Source organism: Canis lupus, chromosome 18 (genome assembly GCF_011100685.1).
Source record: "Canis lupus familiaris isolate Mischka breed German Shepherd chromosome 18, alternate assembly UU_Cfam_GSD_1.0, whole genome shotgun sequence".
NCBI lineage: Eukaryota > Metazoa > Chordata > Mammalia > Carnivora > Canidae > Canis > Canis lupus.
The window spans coordinates 39,677,711-39,698,761 of record NC_049239.1 but is presented as its reverse complement, the minus strand read 5'-3'; the positions used below and the strand labels follow the sequence as shown (position 1 = coordinate 39,698,761).

Below are 21,051 nucleotides of genomic sequence, written 5' to 3'. Positions count from 1 at the left end.
ACTCAATATATGTGTTTTCTCAACAGACCTTTGAGACCTCTTCCACAGAGTAGCCCAGTCTCTACACCTCAGTCTCTAAAGAATTAATTAAAGTGCATTTAGAATATGGGGATGATATACTAATTAGGATATGATGAGATGAAAAGTATTTCACTAAAATTTTACACTTTTTTATCATTAATCTCAATATAATCATAAATGTGTCTGAGAATAGAAACTCTCCAAATTATTTGAATTAAACTTTTTTTAGAGTGTGTCATTTGTGGTCCATAATTTTTTTTTTTACTACCAGAAAATATTCTACACTTCCTTGTCTACACTACACTTCCAGGGTACATTTCCCTCTCTCATTTATTAAGAAATTCCTATTAAACCCTGATGCTATGGGTCGATTGGAAACTCCCTAATTCATATGTTGACTGATAGTGACTCAGAATGTGTATTTGGATATAGGGTCTCTATAGAAGTGATTAAGTTAAGAGGCACCTGGGTGGTTCAGTAGGTTAAGCATCTAACTATTGATTTCAGCTCAAGTCATGATCTTAGGGTCCTGGGATCAAGTCCCAAGTCTCCATGCACAGTGTAGAGTCAGCTTGAGGATTCTCTCTCTCCCTCTCCCTCTCCCTCTGCCCCTCCCATTCATGATTTCTCTCTCTCTCTCTCTAATAAATAAATAAATCTTTTTAAAAAATAATTAAATTAAAATGAGATGGTTAGGATGAGCTCTAATCCAATCTGACCCGTCTTCACAAAAAGAAGAGATGGAAATTTGGACACACAAAGACATACCAGAGCTACTTGTGCACAGAAAAGACCATGTGAGAAAGCAGGAGGGTGGCTGCCTGCAAGCAAAGGAAATAAGCCTCAGAACAAATCAACCTTAATGGCATCTTCATCTTGGCCTTTTAGTCTCCAGAACTATGAGAAAGCAAATTTCTGTTGTTTCAGCCACCCAGTCTGTGGCATTCTGTTATGGCAACACTAACAAATGAATATACTTGGTCACTGACACTAGGGCTCTTTTGTGTGGTATAGTTTCATGTTTTATATTTATTTTTATTATTATTATTATTTATTCATTCATGAGAGATACAGAGAGAGGCAGAGACACAAGCAGAGGGAGAAGCAGGCTCCCTGCAGGGACCCTGATGTGGGACTCGATCCCAAAACTCTGGAATCATGCTCTGAGCCAAGGGCAGATGCTCAACTGCTGAGCCACCCAGGCATCCCGCTTCATGTTTTATACATAAAAAGACTTAAAATTAGGAAATGTGAGACATCGTGATGAAACATTCTCTAAGTTGCTATGAATTCATATATAAAACTGAATCAGCAAAGAAACCCAAACATTCATAGATCTTTAATGGCTGTCAATTATTGATTCACCTAATAGAGATTTTCACAATTAATCTTCTCATTGGGTATAAAACTTTTTAAAATCTGTCTAGTTACTATTTCTATCTACATCTCCATTTCTATCTTCATACAGCTCCTATTCTTTTTTCCTTGATTATTCTAATTGTTAGGAAACATTCCTTCACTGGAAGCTCACTGTGACTCTGGGTTATTTGTTCTTTCCTGCGTCTGCTGCCAAAAAAAAAAAAAAAAAAAAAAAAATCTTTGAATAATAGCAAGCAAAAAAACAGAATAGAACAAAACAAAACAAAAACTACTCCCTTTCACCCTTCTCAGGTGAAATTCTGTTTCAGAATTCTAAGAATTTTAGACTCTGTTCCCAGCTGGCAGGCATAGCAGTTTTTCCAAATATACCCACTTATTTATTTTAAGCACATATTCAAATACATTAGCACCAACTTAAAAAGACTATTGCAGTTAAGGGTTTCCACATTCTCCAATAATTTTATTTTTTGCTTTTTTCATTATGTCTGAGAGTCTTGGCTAATAGCGATGATGTGAAGATCACCAAAAAAAACCTATATAGCCATGTTTCCCAAGTACTTTCATTTAAGAAAATGGTGCCTTATCTAACATTTTCTTCAGAGCCTCTTTAACATCCTTATTTCTTAAGCTATAGATTAAGGGATTCAACAATGGTATCACCACAGTATAGAACACTGACACCACTTTATCCCTTTCCAGGGCATAGCTGGTACTTGGTCGGGAGTAAATAAAGAGAATAGAGCCATAGTACAAGGTGACAGCTGTCAGATGAGAGCCACAGGTGGAGACAGCTTTGAGGCGGCCCTGAGTGGAGCGGATCTTCAAGATAGCAGCAATGATGAAGAGGTAAGAGGCCAGGATCAGCACAGTGGGAGCAATGACATTGGAGGCCAGTATGAAATAGAGCACAGCCTGGTAGCTCTCCTTCACATCGCAGGCCAGCTTTACAAGGGGTGGCAGGTCACAGAAATAATCATCAATGACATTGCTCCCACAGAAGCTCAGGGTAAATGTCTCGCTGGTAATGATGGTTGAGTTAAGAAAGCCACCAAGGTATGAAGCTGCAACGAGACTGGCACATAACCTTGAGGACATTGTCTGGGAATAAAGCAAAGGGTTGGAGATGGCCACATAGCGGTCATAAGCCATGGCAGCCAACAGGTAACACTCACTGTATGCCAGACCAGCAGAGAAGAAGAACTGAGCTAGGCAGCCAGCAAAGGAGATGCTTTTGTCTTCAGCCATACAAGTCCTAAGAATTTGGGGAGCATAAACAGAAGAGTACCAGAGATCAAGGAATGAAAGATTCCCAATGAAGAAATACATGGCTGTGTGGAGCCGAGAATCAGCACAGATCAGAGAAATCAGAGTCATGTTCCCTGAAAGACTGGTAACATAGATGAAGAGGAAAATAACAAAGAGTACTTTCTGTAACCACAAGTCCTCTGTGAACCCTAGAAGTATAAATTCTTTCACTTCGGTGAAATTTTTCTCATCCATTGATCTTGGGTTTCGATGGTCCTTTCCTGTGAAAAGATTAATAAATATATCAGTAGATCAGTATATCAACCTCCCTCATCATTTGCCATTTTAGATCACTAAAATACCCAACTGATGCATGTATGTTGTTCATTGTGAGACATAAACACCATGCCATAATAAGTATCACGCATTTTAGATGATCAGAGATCAGTCTTATGCTGCCAAAGGAGATCAATTATCATGCACATAACATAACGTGTGTCACCATGTTCTTTTCTTTGAGTATAGTTGACACACAATGTTACATTAGTTTCAGGTGTGCAACATAGTGATCCAACAAGTTTATACATTATGTTCTGTCACCACAAATGTAGTCATAATCTGTCCCCATACAAAGCTATTAAAATTCCATTTTTTTCAACAGTTCATAATATTTTTGTATATTTTTTATTGGAGTTCAATTTGCCAATATATAGTACAACACCCAGTGTCCAATCCATCAAGTGCTGCCCTCAGTGCCCGTCACCCAGTAACCCCATCCCCCTGCCCACCTCCCCTTCCACTACCCCTTGTTTGTTAGAATACTCACTATGCTGTACCTTTTACTTCCTGTCACCATATATCTTTCAACTAATTTTCCCTCCTTTTCGGGAAAGGGTGATTGAGTTATCTTTTCTCTTTGCATTTGATGGAGCACCTTGTGAAAGATATAAAAAAGAAGTTCTGGTTTCTGTGCTTGTCATTGACTCCTTTTGTCTTTACTAGAGAATTCCATGAAGAAGCATTCTTTTATTATTCTAATAATATTTTAGAATATCATCAGAAATGCATTTACTATAATTTCCTTGAAAGCAATAACTACATTGTATTCAACTTTTATCCTCAAAACCAATTTTATGCATCTATGCATAAAATAAAAGTATGTAACTTGAATAATAGAATAGTTTTCCTTTGACAGTAGGAATGTGAGCTCTAGCTATTTGTATGACACTCAAATGGATGCTGAAAAGAAGCAACTTGTTCATCAATGGATAATTGTGTTCATAATGTGGTTGAATTTCCTATAAAGAGTTAAAACAAACAAAACACTTGAACTGGCCAAACTGAATGGTTTAGAGCAATACCACAAGCTGAATATGGCCCATAAAGATATCTAGGTTCTAGTTCCTGGAACCTGGGACTATTACCTTATATGAGGAAAGACTCATTAAGTTCAAAATTAAGAATCTTGATATGGGAAGATTATTGGAGTGGGCCCTTAATGCAATCACAAATACCCTTATAGGAAAGGGGCAGAGGAAAATTTGACTACAGACACATGAGGAGGAGGCAGTGTGGCCATAGAAGCAGAGACTGGAATGATAGAACCACAGGGAATACCAGCATTACCAGGCCTTTGAGGCAAAGATTGGATTCTCCAATGGAGCCTCTGGGTGGACAGTAGCCCTGCCAACATCTTGATTTTGACCCAGTGATATTGAGTTTGGACTTATGACCTCCAGAACTTTGAGAAAATAAATTTTTCTTGTTTTATGCCACCAAGTGGATGGTGATTTGTTAATACAAAAAGTTGTGGAACTGAATGTTTGACAGTTTTTTTTTTTCTCTTTCTGGGGCAGACACAGGAGGTGGGTGTATTGCCAGCAATGCAGGAAGCACCATTTCCACTTGTCTGTGTTAAACCCCCAGAGCATCTACTACTCCAGCACAGGACAAAGAAAAAAGAGCTAAATTATCACTGTCAGAGTTCTGAGCTAATATTTATGCTTTAAATCCAAGGCTTTAAATTCTTTTATGTTTGAGAAAAAAAAAAAACGTAGTTTTGCTCATGTGCTGCATTATTAACTTAAAATCAAGGGAGAAAAATTAAGAATTGCTCTTTTGGAATTGTATCTATTTGATTGTAAGAATCTATACTTTTTAACTTTAAAATACATAAATAAAAATGCATGTATACATACATACTAATGCTATATTGATTGCCAAGGTAGAAATTCTTCATAATAAGCAAAAGAAGTTTGGAATAAGTGCTATTTTAATACTCTTAGAATTCAAGGTGGTCATTTTCACAAAGCATATTCCTAAAAGAGTCTTAAGCCCAAGAACCAAAAGACCTGAGTTCTGGTCTTGATGCTGCCAATTTTATTTTATTATTTTTAAGATGTTATTTACTTATTCATGAGACACACAGAGAGAGAAGCAGAGACATAGGCAGAGGGAGAAGCAGGCTCCCTGTGGGGAGCCTGATGCGAGACTCAATCCCAGAATCCCAGGATCATGCTCTGAGCCAAAGGTAGACGCTCAAACACTGAACTACCCAGGTGCGCCAGCTGCTGCAATTTTAAATGAACTTAAAAGCTCAAAACTCTACTGTCTCACCTACCTTCCTTAGTTGGGAGGACCTCTAAGAGATCACAAATGTGATTAAGCACTTTGAAAACTAGAAGTTAAAAGTACAGATTGCATTCTCTATGACTTCGCAATTTCTTCACCTCAGTCATCTGTCCTTCAGATATATTTGCTTTACCTTCCAAGGACTTCCAACTGCAGCTATGCTATGAGTCCTTACAGTTTCACGTGTTGTCATGCAGAAACCTCCCCTATTCAACATGCAGCTTTTACACAAGGTGGGAAATTGCTGGGCTTGACTGAAGAATCATATTGGGAATGAAAATTGCAAGAGACATTTCTTCCCCAATCTCTCATATTTGCCTCTCCAGTTATTAAAATATAGAATATACATACATGTCAATATATACATATGTTAATATGTATGTCAATGCTTTTACATATTAACAAAGGGTTGCAGGTGTTTAGGGTGAGACATGAGACACAGGTAAGTAGCATAAATAAGAAAATGTGGAAAAGGAAAAACAAGATCAGGACAAAAAAATAAAGGCAAGAATAAAACCTGTTTCACATGAGGAAGTCTTACCCACTACTTTGTGCAGACCAGAGATTTCCCTCAAAAGGCTTTAGAAAAAAAAAAAAAAAAAAACCTTTTAGCAGCCCATATATACAATTAGTAGCATCCAAAAGACAAGTAAATCAGCCAGGAATTTAGGCAAAACATTACCATTCTTGTTACCAACTTTGAAATCTTTTATTCCAAAAACCCTTGTGAAGAGAATGAGTTTAATATGATGCATGATATACTGAATGGTGTTCTTATATGTGGAGACACACAACATAGAGCTTTTTTGAACTACTTTTACTTGTCATTCATTTGTAGACTTAAAGCTCCACTGCATGCCTTGTTAGAGTCAAGGAATGCTCAGAAACTTTCTCCCCATAAAACATCTCTCCTCTCCATATCTCAAACACCTCCTTGTAGGGAGACGTTTCTAAAAGGTAGATGCTTCTGAAAATGGTCATCCACAAGTAACTGAGTTCTTAGTTCATCCTCTCCAGGCCACATGCACCTGCCATCATTTTATCTATTATCTACATTTCTATATATAGATCTTAGATATCTAAGAAAGTGAAAAAATAAAAAGAGGCAAATAGATACAGATATAGGTACAGATAGATATATAGAGAGAAATCTATATAGCTGGATTACATGTAAATAGGGGTAGAGATGATAGATAGATGATGATGATAAATGATAGATAGATAGATAGATGATAGATAGATAGATAGATAGATAGATAGATAGATACATAGATAGATGATAGATGATAGATAAAAATTGTACTCCTCTTGAGCTCTTCTTCCATGTACTACCTAACATAGAAAAAGAAATGTTTTAAGGTCATGAAAATAATGACTCAAGTTGATATTTCTACAATTTGACCTACTTTACAGGCTAATAAGTTTCCTGCAAGATATAAGGAGAGACAATAGTGGGCCATACACGATAACATAGAGCTATAGAGGATTCATGAAGATGAAGATATCTATCACATGCACATCTAATTGCCTGTTTCACTGAAAAAGATAGGAACTGAACTATGACCCAACAATTAAACTACTGGGGATTTACCCCAAAGATACAGATGCAGTGAAACACCGGGACACTTGCATCCCAACGTTTATAGCAGCAATGTCCACAATAGCCAAACTGTGGAAGGAGCCTCGGTGTCCATCGAAAGATGAATGGATAAAGAAGATGTGGTCTATGTAGACAATGGAATATTACTCAGCCATTAGGAACGACAAATACCCACTATTTGCTTCGACGTGGATGGAACTGGAGGGTATTATGCTGAGTGAAATAAGTCAATCAGAGAAGGACAAACATTATATGGTCTCATTCATTTGGGGAATATTAAAAATAGTGAAAGGGATTATAGGGGGAAAGAGAGAAAATAAGTGGGAAAAACTAGAGAGGGAGACAGAACATGAGAGACTCCTAACTCTGGGAAATGAACAAGGGGAGGTGGAAGGGGAGGTGGGCGGGAGGATGGGGTGACTGGGTGACAGGCACTGAGGGGGGCCCTTGACGGAATGAACACTGGGTGTTATTCTATATGTTGGCAAATCAAACTCCAATAAAAAATATATACAAAAAAAAGAAGAAGTCACGGGAATAAAAGGCACAAAATAGGGAATATACTCAATGGTATTGCGATAGCATTGTATGGTGGCAGATTGTAGGTACACTTGTGGTGACCACAGTATGATGAATAAACATATTGAGCTGTAAAAAAAAGGAACTGAACACAAGACATTTGTAGACATTTCAGCTATTTTCATCAAATATGCTAATAAGAAAGAAAAACTTAATTGTATTTCATAAAGTCAAATTATGTTATGGTTTGATTATAGGAAGAATGGGGGAGAGTGTTGTCCATATAGTGATTTACCGAGCATTTTCATCTGGTTAAACACAACTTACTTTATGAATGTAATGACTTCATTTGATTTTCAACTCAATTCCACAATTTTTCACATTACCTTAGGAAAAAAAAAAAGTGCCTTCAATTCACGCCACAGGAATCCTCCTTCTAGTGGTAACAATGCCAGGAGAAAATATAAGCCTGAGCATCCCTTTGGGATATGCCACTCAAAGCAAAATGGATCTTCATGTGCTCTTCTGGTGCCAAGTGAACAATTATAATGCTCAGTTATCTTTCTAGAATGAAGTGAGAGATCATTTATTATGAATATAATTGGTCCAATTAACATGCAAAGTCCATTTCCTTTGTGAGTATCATTTATGTATTTGAGATAAAACAGAATCTGGGAGAAAGGAATAACCAATAGAATTATTTTCACACAATAGATTCTCAAGAATTATTTGTAGTCCATAATGATAATGGTGATAATGAAGATAATGCAAAGACTAAAGAATTTTAGCTCTGAACCATATTGAGTGTCACTTAACCATTTTGTAAGCAATCAAATTGAGAGACGGCATTTGAGAAATTGAAATTGAGAGACAGAAGCAAAGCCACATGGTTAGGGCAAACTTTATCTCTACATCAAACTTTATATTTATACATTCAAAATATATTTATCAAGCAACTCCCAGATATCCAATACTGAGTCAGATGTTGGGATAGATATAACCATGAGTCAAGGTAAGGTCTTAGGTGAGTTTGTAACAGTTAAGAAGCAAGCCAGGACTGAGATTGCCTAAGTGTGACCCCCAAGTCTAGAACTCACTACCTGTGTGACCAGGAGCAGTGCAAGTAAACTCACCAAGCCTCAGTTTTCCTATCTATAAGATGGAAACAACTTGTTTTCCCCATAGAATTGTTATAAGGGTGAAATGAGATAACATATATAAAGGTTTTAATAAATATCACTTAAAATCAAAAAACAAGTAAAAATTAAAATAAAGATACAGTGCTTTTTGGAACCTACTGCCGTATGGGGGAAGAAATCAAATAATTATATAACATGTATTTATGCATTATGACTAGTGTCATGGAAGCATCACAATAAAGTGTCCACAATTGTATTACAAGACACGACATAAGGTGTAACCTTAGGGAAGATTTATCTGAGGAGCTAATATTAAACTTAGAAATGAAGGATAACAGGAACAGGAGTTTGCTGGGTAAAGTGGTGACAAAGATGGGGTGGCAGTGCCAGGAGGCTACAGAGAGCAGTCTTACAGTGGTTATAGACATGCAAACCTCCGAGTTGAGAAAAAGCAATGTGGATTCAAGGAAGTTCAGGGTGGCTGGACCCTGGAGAGAGAACTAGAGCAGCACTGAATTAAGCAAGAGCGGTGGGCAAGACCAGATAGCACAGGACTGGGAAGTCCATGTTAATGGCTGTGGTGTATATTCTATGGACCATGTGGAGCACTGGCATTTTAAGAAACAATACTATGTCAGGCAAAGGGCTATATCTTTGGGTCTCTGTAAAACCTACAGGTCACCCCTATACCGTGACTTAGGAAGGTGTATCACCATTCCAGGTGGGACTGGGAGAGCACTTCTTCCATTCAGTGCAAGCCACACAATGCACATCCACACATGACCAATCTCAAAGCACAAAATGGAGGGGCAACTAATGTAAGGCGAGAGATGGAACACATTATAGAGCGCCTAGAGTTGCTAGGAACCACACAGAGATTGCAAAAGGACAGAGCTGCTTGGTGCAACTGTGTCAAGAACGAGGCGCCAGAGGCCATTTTTTTTTGGAAGGATAGAAAGAAGGAATAGATTCATACTCACTGACTGTGTTCTTCGACTTTAGGAAGAGACTCTTGCATGATGGGAGAGACTCTCCCCCCAAAATATGACTGTACAGATTAGAGTGGGTCATTAGGACTTCTATAAGTAGAACATAAATCAGAAAAAAATGTTACTGTTGTTGTTTATGACCCTATTATAAATCGCCTGTCCATCTCAATAACCTCCAGAACACTATGGCAACTGGACAAGATAATGTGTCAAGGTCCTCTGCAAGACACAAAGGCTCATCAGTACAGCCTTCCTCTTCAGCCACTTCTGCTACTCACCACCACCATGCCCTTGATGGTGCAGGCCCTCAGGACTCAAGCTGTGTTGCCTGGAAAAGCCTCCAGTGTTACCACCTATCCTTGATTTGAGCATGCTGCTGCTTAGAATGTCCTGACATGGTACTATATCTGGCATTGCTTCCTACTCAAGCCACATGCTTTAGCCAGAAGTTAACCAAATATATTTGGTATTCCTCATGCCCCCCACACCAACAAAATTAATTATTCCCTGTGCTTCGTACTAGGTGATCACCAGCCCAATGCATTCTGTACAAACTACAGTGTGTAATATCCAGAAGTTAGGGTCCCCTCCATTCTTGCCCCCATTCTCAAATATTAATAAGAGGAATAAGCTACAATTCTAAGTATTTGTGAGATGCCAGGCACAAGGTGGAGCATTTTATGGACATTATCTCCTTCAAACCTTAAACAATTCAAAGAGAGAGAAACCTGTGTAGGGCAGCGGAGAACATTCCTAAACAACATACAACAGAAAAATGAGAAATGTATGAAACAACAATTCTTTAAGAAAATTGTTTTGGGGCTCCTGGGTGGCTCAGTCAGTTGAGCCTCTGCTTTCTGCTCAGGTCATGATCCTAGGGTCCTGGAATTGAGCCCTGTGTCAGGCTGCCTGCTCAGTGGGGAACTTGCTTCTCTCTCTCCTGCTCCCTCTTCCTGCCACTCCCCCTGCTTGTGTGCTCTCTATCTCTCTATCTCTCTGTCAAATAAATAAATAAAATATATTTTAAAAAAATAAAGAAAACAAAATTGTTTTTAAAAAAAAACAGAAAATGTCAGCAACTGCATTTAAGCCTGTGAATCATTTGATCGGTTAATACACTTAAAGTGTTTAGAACCTTATTTAGAATGCACAATAATGATATATAAATTTAGGATATTAATATTGCTCCTGAGGTTTCACTTATCTGTTTTGAACATTGCAGTGCATTTTGCATCTGTCTTGAGGAGGTGAAGGACTAAATTTTCAGAAATTACAGTTTTTCTGCTAATGTGAAATTGCTAGCTAGTTTTATTGAAAAATTCTACCCTTCAGCACCCTGAGGAGAGTATAATAATGGGACAGTGGGGAGACAAAATGACAATAGCATCAGCCAGAAAAAGAAAGCTCTATTAGGATATTCCCAAATGCAAGAGACACTGATCCTAGAGGAATAGGAAATGGAATACACACAGAGATTCTGTGGTATGTATTTATGACCCAAATCCCAATCATTACGTGGTGATGTTAAGAAACAGAAGGCCTAACACACATGTGTGCACACACACACACAGACACAAATATTCAAAGAAAGAAACACTTAGGAAATGCCAAATACTCAAACATACCTCTCTGCTTCATAATAGCTAACTTACACAACCAAAAAGTCAACATATTTGAAGGTCTGAGTTTGGTTTACCTTGTCATGTTATCTTCTAAGGATACAATGAAAGCTGATAACAGGAGGAAGTTGTTGTGTTAGATACATGTTAGTTGCAGATACATCTCTGAGCTCTGAGGATCTGACATATAGCCAGCTAACACTTAAATAAAGGAAGACCAATATGGATGGTTTGAAGCATCCATAGGGCTTCAAAGAGAATGAGATACACAAATTAAGAGAAACCTCTGAGGAAATTGATGACGTTCTCCAATGGGTTTTGCAAAACTAACACCCTTCATGAATGAATAAGCGATAAAAACCATTATGGAATGCTGAAAATAATATGCTCTTCACAGTATTTAATTTTATTAGTTTTTCTGTATAAATTTCATAATTGAAATTTGGTATAGCATTTCATAGTTTTTGTTCTGTTTTTCAAGATCCATTCCATCAAACACTTCATTGCAATATAATAGAAAATGTTGGTTTTGTTTTCCATGTTGGTGTATTTCATGAACATTTCATGAACATTTGCCTGATATTTGTTTACATCAGATAATAAGGACCTTCTGGGGGCACAGTTGGTTACCTAAGTGTCTGACTCTTGATCTCAGTCCAGGTCTTCACCAAACTGTCGTGAGTTCAAGCCCTGTATTGAACTCCACGCTGGGCATGAAGCCTACTTAAAAATTAAATAAATGAATGAGTGAATGAATGAATGAATGAATGAATAAATAAATAGAACCTTCTGTATTTGTGAATGGTTAATTCTTCTGTACAATGTACTTATAAAATAGCTTACTTATTCAGGGCAGGAAACTGGAGCAGCAGGGTCACAAGTCCCCTCAATCCTTTTAGAGAGTCTGTATTTCTCTTGTCCCTTGAGCCCAGTGTTCCATGAACAATGTGTGTGTGTCCAAGGCCACACTTCTAAATACCTGATTCTGTCTTTTGCCAGGAGCTAGTTCCTCAAGTCCAGTGTAGTGGTAGAAGGACTTTCTCAGTGTTCATAGATAAATAACTGAATAAAATTATTTTTGGCCAACTTTCTTTTTTTCATGAAATTGATTTTATATCAAATCAGAGACAGAATCAAATAGCAATAATTTAGGTCCCGTGTGGCCATAGGTCAAATATTTATTGAACAGTGCCTATGGACCATTTATCCAATTATGTGCTAAACACTAGAGATAAAGCAATGAACAAATCAGAGGTTTCTTGCCCTTGTGGTGCTTTTAGTTCAGGTTGTCACAACTGCAGAGGAAAACAATTGTTTAGTGTGATTATGAGCACTTCTATGATTTGCCCAGGATCATGAAGAGAGTTAATGGCAGAGTCAGTATAATCAGAACTCATCCCAATGCATCTTGTATATTTAGGAGCTCTAGCACTTAGTTTTCAATCTTCTTTTTTTTTTTTTTTTCTTCTTCACCTGAATGGTTTTCTCTACCTCTGCTAGAGCAGGAGTTCTAATTTTAGGTCCATTGTTCATTAGGAAGAACACAGGTGAGTTTCAAAGGGTCCAAGATTCTCCCTGAAAATGTTCAGTAGAAATCTTGTTTGTGTGCTTACTTATTAGTAGGTCTATTAGATTCTCAGTAGAAGTTTTCACAGCCATTGGGCTAGAGGTTTCAGATTTTCATTCCTCAAAAAGAAAGCCTTCCAGAGTGATGTTGACACTTCTTGAAATGGATTGTCAAAGGAATTTGGGCAAAAAAAAAAAAAAAGTTAATTCAGTAAAATTTCCTTGAAAGTGCCTTAAAATGCTGACCTGCCAGACTTGATTGTTGAAAATATTTGTCAAACACTAAAATGATTTTGCATTCTGTCATTTTGTACATATTCAGAAAAAGAAGAAACCTAGGCTAAATGAAACTTTGCCAAGAGGAGGAAATAAATGTATGCTGATATTTCACATAGATCTTGTTGAGAAAAATAAAGAGAAGACGTCCTAATGAAGAATTACTGGTTTCCTAAGAATGATTTTCAAATCAGAGCAGAGTGATTGGGAATTTTAAGTGTGTATAATAGCATCAGTGTAGGCAAACATTGGTAAGGAATGCTTGTTCTTCCACTTAATTTATCTTAAAAGGAAAAAAGATGTCCAAGTTCTCAAAGAGCTTCCCCTCTACTAATATAGACAGGCTAGATGCTCACTGAGCCCATCTCCTCTTTCTGGGTACACAGGACAACCACATATCTCAGCCTATTTTGTACTTGTCAGGATCACACGATTACATTCTTAACAATGGGATACAAAAAAAAAAAGTGAGGTACACTATTTCTATTTCTGGCTATAAAACCTCATACACATCATCCAATCTATCTCTTCTCCTTCTGCCAAATCATGGTGGCCACGTATTGGTGATAGTGACACCAAAAGAGGGAAGGAAACTGGCTTATTGAAGTCATCAATTAGTAAAAAGACGATATGTCTCATGGACTTGAAATATAATGTAATCTAGCTTATCCTGACTAAAATAGTCCTGATCATTCATTTAAATATTAAACAAATATATTCTGTGTCAACCTCAATATTTTTTTTAAATCACACAAATAGGTTTTTAAAACCTGCCCTTACAATTGCTAAAAGTCAAAGACAAATAAAAATGCAGTCCCTACCTCCAAGTAAGAAAATTTAATTGTGGAAAATGTAATTGCAAGCAGATTTTTTTAGAAAGAGAAAGAATGCATGCATGCATGGGAGGGGAGAGAGGGGCAGAAGGAGAGGGAAAAAGAATCTTAAGCAGGCTCATGAGTAGGTTGCTACTTCATGAGAAGAAACTTGAATGTCAGCGGGATGAATATGAGGTGGAAAGTTGAGTGGGTTTTCATTTTTCTTCTGTCTACTTCAATATTGGATTCTTTTTAGTAACAGGCACATTTTAATATACTACCTATATCATGGAAATAAAAGGTAATTAAAGATTATTTTCCAAGACTAACAAATATATTAAATGTAATTAATGACATTTTTAATAAATATTTAAAATTCTTGCCTTTTTATATAATTATTTACCCATACATGGACAGCCAAAAAAATATATTCCAACTTCTGCTTAGCAGGGAGAATTTTGATACCTTTTGCTGAATAATAGCAATAACACATATTTAGTGTATCCATACTTCTGTTCAGCAATATACATCTTTCATTAGCCAGGCTCTGCTGCTTTAAACACTTTTGTAGAATCTACACCTTTCAAGGTATCCATGACCAAGAATCCTTACTTTATGGTACTATACCATATTTGTGGCTCTATACCATAAACCCCAAGAAGACAGGTCTATATCTGTTTTTACTCACTAAGGTACTATATCCCTGACCTGATAGCCCTCTACATAGCACCTAGCACAGTAGTACTTGATAAAAATTTGTGGGGTTAGCTACTTAATTAATTAACATACTGAAACATAATAATGTCTAAGGTTTTTTTTAATTTAAAAAATCAATGCACAGTGTATGCAGTATCTTTTCATTTGCCTGTGTATGTAAAGATATGTTCACGTATATTCTTATGAGGGATGAAAATCTTCTGGAAGGAAACACAGAACTATTAATACTGCCCCACACCAAAGAGGGAAGCTGGAGATCTGGGCTGTGATCACTTCTTGCCAGGTATTCATTTGCATGCCTTCTTGGAATATTTACCATGAACATACATTATTTTTTAATATAAAAGCATAAAATCAAATAATAAGTTGTGTAATCATCACCAAATGTGGATGGTAAATTACTTGCATTTTACGCAATTTGTAAAAATAAGAAAATAAAATTCCACATGCCTCTTTAACTTGATTTTTAATAAAAATTGTATATATTTAAGGCATACAGTATGATGTTAGCATACATATGCATAGTGAAATAACTATAATCAAGCTAAGTAACATATCCATCTCCTAACATAGTTATCATTTTTGTGTGTTTAATGAGAGCACCTAAGAACTACTCTCTTCACATATTTTCAGTATAAAATACAGGATTAATTACTCTAGTCCCTATCCAATACATTAGATTTCTGGAACTTATTCGTTCTACATAACTGAAATATTGTGCCCATTGACTAATCTTTCTGTTTCCCCCAAATTCCCTGCCCTGAGTAATCATCATTTTCTTACTATAAACTTTACTTTTTTAAATTTCATATCTAAGTCAGATCCCACATATAAGTAAAACCATGTATTATGTGTCTTTTCTGCCTCTGGTTTATTTCACTTAGTGTAATATCCTCCAGATCCATCCAATCCATCGCCAAGACAGTATCTCCTTCATTTTTAAAAAGCGAACATATATAATCACAATGTCTTTATCCATTCATTCATCAATGGACACTTAGATTATTTTCAAATCTTGGCTATTGTGAATAATGTTGCAGTGTGGTGCAATTGTTATTTTCTCATAATAATTTTCTTGTCTTTTTTTTAAAAAAAAGATTTTATTTATTTATTTTTTTGAGAGAGAGAGTGCAAGCGTGTGCATGAGGTGGGGGGGGGCAGAGGGAGAGAGAGAGAATCCCCAGCAAACTCCATGCTCAGCACAGAGCCCAATTAGGGGCTTGATTCCATGACCCTGAGATCATGACCTGAGCTGAACTCAAGAGTCTTTTTGATATGAGGATAATTAAGATATCTATTATATGTCTAACATTAGATATCAAAAGAAATCTGAAAAGTTAAAACATGCTCTCTGCCATGGACAATTTTCCAATTTTATGTATATATAAACATTTATATATACATATATTTTGCTTAACCAACTGAGCCATCCAGTTGCCCCTACTTTGCTGTCTTTTTTGATGTCTCTCCTCCTGAAGCTGAAACTCCTTCACTGCCATAACTTCCAGCCTACAGATGATCTAGTCAGGGATTCAAACCTGTTGTCTACCTTGGGTGCAGCTGCCTCTACATTTTGTAACTCCTATATATAAATTCCCCAACTGACCCATAGGTAGAGACATCTCTGCTCCCCTCATTCAGCAGGAAGAAGCTACTGAAGATGAGACTTCTGCCCAAATGCCAAAGATTTGTCATGGTTGACCTGTCAGCGGGGATGTAAAGGCTGCTTTTAGGCAACAGGCTTGAGCAATGTAAATTTGAGCAAGGCACAAGGACTCACGGTGGCAACCGCACTGAATGCAAAACAGGCTTATTAAGGGACCCACCTTGAAATAGCCACAGGACCTAACTAACCAATGGGCTACTTACAACCAGGCACAGTTACCAAAAAAGGGGAAATTCTATTCGTTCCCATACCCCCCTCACCACCACCTCCTCACAGTCTCTCCTGCCCACTGCTCTCCTACAGTGTATTCAATAAACTTCAATCAAAAAAAAAAAAAGAAGGAGAAAGAAAGAAAGAAAGAAAGAAAGAAAGAAAGAAGGAAGGAAGGAAGGAAGGAAGGAAGGAAGGAAGGAAGGAAGGAAGGAAGGAAAGAAAGAAAGAAAGAAAGAAAGAAAGAAAGAAAGAAAGAAAGAAAGAAAGAAAGAAAGAAAGAAAAAGAAAGAAAGAGAAAGAAAGAAAGAAAGAAAGAAAGAAGAAAGAAAGAAAGAAAGAAAGAAGAAAGAAAGAAAGAAAGAAAGAAAGAAAGAAGAAAGAAAGAAGAAAGAAAGAAAGAAGAAAGAAAGAAAGAAAGAAAGAAAGAAAGAAAGAAAGAAAGAAAGAAAGAAAGAAAACATGAGAATGCAAATATCTCTTCAAGGTACTAATTTCATTTTCTATGAATAAATATCCAAAAGTGGATTGCTGGATCATACGGTAGTTCTCTTTTTAGAGGAAATTCCGTACTGTTTTTCCATAATGCCTGTAATCATTTACATTCCCACCAAAAGGGCACAAGGGCCCTTTTTTCTCCACATCCTTCACAACACTTCTTATCTTTTGTCTTTTTTTTTTTTCTTATATGTGAGCCCAATGCAGGGCTTGAACTCATGACCCTGAGATCAAGATCTGAGCTGAGATCAAGAGTCGGGCACTTAACCAGCTGAGTCACCCCAGAGCCCCTCTGTTGTCTTTTGATAATAGTCATCACAACAGGCATGAGGTGTTATCTCACTGTGCTTTCGATTTGCATTTCCCTGATGATTAGTGGTGTTGAGTATCTTTATATATACTCATTTATGTCTATTTATATGTCATCTCTGGAAAAATAACTATGAATATTCTTTGCCCATTTTGTAACCAAGTTTTTGTTGTTTGGATTGGTTTGGCTTGCCATTGAGTTGTTTGAGTTCCTTATATAATTTGGATGTTAATCACCTATCAGATCTATGGTTTGCAAATATTTTTTTCTCAATAAATAAGTTGCCTTTTTTGGTATGTATATTATTTGCTTTGCTATGCAGGAGCTTTTTACTTTGCTGTAGTCTCACTTGCTTGTTTTTGTTTTTGTTTTCGATGCTTTGACATCAAATACAAAAAAAAAAGTATTTCTAAAATCAATGTAAAGGGTCTTTCCCTCTATTTTTTCTTCTAAGAGTTTTTATAGTTCTGGGTCTTACATTTATGTCTCTAATCCATGGTGAGTTGATTAATGATTATGCTATTAGACCAGGGTCCCTGACTGCTCTTTTGCATAAAAGAGCCTTTTGTTGCAACTTTCTCACTTTTATCTTAAACCTTAACACTGTAATATCTATTTAAATATCTCATTCCAGAACCTTGCCTCCCCCCACCAGGCTAGTATAATGTTTGTTCTGACATATATTTGCTGTATTGTGCGTGTGTGCAACGTTTACACATATAAGAAAACATAAAATATATATTTGCACGGCTATATCTCATCAAGAGATTATATCAATCAAATATTTCTCAGAGAAAAGATCTAATTTTTAAAAAATGAGTAAAAAGAGAATAGAGGTAAAGGTTTAAGCTAGTGTCATTATTTCCCTGAGTGCTCAAAACTACTTCCTTGCCTTCACTGGCTTCATCAGGAAGTACCAGAAAGCACTGATTCTCTTTTTTATTTTTTTTTAAATTTTTATTTATTTATGATAGTCAGAGAGAGAGAGAGAGAGAGGCAGAGACACAGGCAGAGGGAGAAGCAGGCTCCATGCACCGGGAGCCTGACGTGGGATTCGATCCCGGGTCTCCAGGATCGCGCCCTGGGCCAAAGGCAGGCGCCAAACCGCTGCGCCACCCAGGGATCCCCTGATTCTCTTTTTTAAAAATTCTCCTTTGCTGCTCTATCACAAGTTTCTAAAATTCCATAAGAATATAATTGTCTTTTTTTTTTTTAGAAGCTCCTTTGGAAATAGCCACAAGTTAATTATAAAATGTCTAATACTCCCTGCCAGTGTGAGAGTTGTTGGAGCTTTCTCTTCTTCCTTCACTTCCTTTTCCTTCTCTCCTGCCTTCCTTCTTTCTTTCCTTACTTTTTCAGGAGCAGGTGTCATGGTACCTGACAAGGAGTAATTGCTCTACATTCAAGAGGACCAGGTTCTTGACAGAATTGTGCCTCTAACTTCAGGACCTTGAGCAGATCACTTTCTTCCCTTGACAAAGAAAGGGCTCAGCCCAGAGTTTGTCTAAGGTAGTTTTCACTTCTAACATTTCTTTGACTAAAAAAGACTATATGCGAGTTTGAAGCCTGAGCCATCAGTATATCCTTCAGAGAACCCCTTACAGCAAAATGCTAACTTAAACTCATCTTGCTGGTGTAAGATTGAGACTTCAAAGCCCAACATTGCTACTGTTCCCCTGTCTAACAAGATGCCTTGGGCATCATTAGGATTGATTGCGTGCATAGAGATCTGCAATTACTGAACTCAAAACTAAGTATTTATTTCACTTCTAAACAAGTTTCAGAGGAACTAATTAATCAAAGTAATTTTAAATGAGAAAACTTCCTGTGTGATAATTGCTGTTCAACTCTGAAAGTTGGCTCCCAGGGCCTGACACAGTAGAGGCAGCAAAGAAGGACTGACCCAAGGGATGGGTGATGCCTTTGTAAATTGATGCAGAGCAGAAGGGCCACTTTCTCGCATGATCATTTCATTGATTGCAATCCTGTCTCCTTGCAGCTTTACCCCCGACCCTACAAAACAAAATAAAAACTTATTCCAAATTCAGCAAAATCTGGCAAACCCAGAAGGTTAGTTATAAAAATTAGAAGCTGTAGGAAAAACTGTACTTCAAATCTTGGCTGCGTTGAAGAACATGTGTCTTGTCCACGGACACTTCTAGATTGCAACACCGTCTCTTGATCTCAAACAAATTAAATTTAGAACTCTCATTTTGATTCCTTCCAATGCAATAGCAGTTAAAGAACAGTGCCTACAGTGGAAAATTAAATAAGGCACATAATGTGTCTGGGATGTAGCAAGAGCTCAACCAATAATAAGTGTTCTCACTGTATGGCCATCACTCTCCTCACCCTGGCCATTGTGTTAGCTCCTATCAGGCCCTAATCTCCAGTCTCTCCTCATTGCTGACCATTCTCCACAAGGCCACCTCTCCAACCTAGTTGTCCTACCTGGTAGCCCTACCACTATAAATGTCAGCTTCTTGCCATGGAAAGAATAATGCCCCAACTCCTCAAACTGATTATGGGATCTTACTCCATCTCTTCTTCTATCCATCTGCCCCTACCCCTTTACTTCACAGTTCCTATGACCTCAGCTAAATCAGATCCCTTCTCTGTCACATCACTGAGCCCTTCCTTGTGCCATTCTCACCACCTGGTATCCTCACCAGGGCTAGACATCCAACCTCTACCTTGGCTGCCAATCTCAAAGATCACTTCCTTTGTGAAATCATTCACTGCTTTAATCCAACATGAAGCTTCCTTCTTCCTTTTCTTCTTATATTTTTTCCTTTATTCTTTCCTTTGAGCCTCCATTAAACCATATACTTGCTTCTTATAACAATATAATTAATCTTAGTCATTTATACATTAGCCATGCTTTATTTGGTTGGAAGCTTCTTGAGGATAGACACTATATCTCTCTGGTTATTTTGATTAACACTAATAATAAATGTCAAAAAATTTCTATACTATTTAACTTCCATATATAATCTTTATTTCATTGTTCATAAATACTTAAAATTCTATTTTATACATGAGGAAAATGAAGCTGTCCTAGAAGCAAATTAGCTCTCAGAGATCACATCGAAAGTTAGTAAGAGAGTCTAAAACTTTGACTTCATATCCAATGATCTTCGGAGTCCAATATTTTCTTGATAGTATATAGACAAGATTGATGGTCTTTTATCAATGTTGTCAATGATTCTTATGCCTTCAGGCTTCCCACATAGCTACTCACATATTTACCAGAGTATTAGTTGGATCTCAATTTTATAAAACAAGCTTAGTGAAACTGTAAGTGTTGCTTCCCCAGCCCCATCTCCCATTCCCCCTTTCTGCTCCTTCCCCGTCCTCCTGACACAGTCTCCCACCAGAGGGTCCAGAGGCTCAGAACCTCCTAAGAACATCTCATCAGGTAGAAAATCCATGGCACAGGGGCCTCAGGTATAAAATCAGGCAAATCAAGATATGGAACAGGAGTGGTGATGCATCTTTTACACCAGCAAATAGTAATTTAATACTTTAAGTCTATACATTGGCAAGACAATGCTTAAAACAATATTATTGACTGAAAATGAAGAATACATGAGTTAAACAGGATTCTTCTCAAATCCTAGCCTCAATTAAAAATAAATAAGAGGGGATGCCTGGGTGGCTCAGTGGTTGAGTGTCTGCCTTCGGCGCAGGTCCTGATCTCAGGTCCCAGGATAGAGCCCCACATCGGGCTCCCTGAGAGGAACCTGCTTCTCCCTCTGCCTATGTCTCTGCTTCTTTCTGTGTGTCTCTCATGAATAAATAAATTATATTAAAATTAAATAAATAAATAAACAAACAAACAAACAAATAA

The 21,051-nt window shown here is 37.2% G+C and overlaps 1 protein-coding gene across 1 annotated transcript; it reads right to left on the bottom strand.

Moving 5' to 3' along the window:
* Positions 1-1,965: 1,965 nt before the first annotated feature.
* On the bottom strand, positions 1,966-2,901 carry OR9G10 (olfactory receptor family 9 subfamily G member 10). The gene has a single exon (NM_001388884.1). The coding sequence runs from the start codon at positions 2,899-2,901 to the stop codon at positions 1,966-1,968; it is 936 nt and encodes a 311-aa protein (NP_001375813.1).
* Between the last annotated feature and the right edge of the window lie 18,150 nt (positions 2,902-21,051).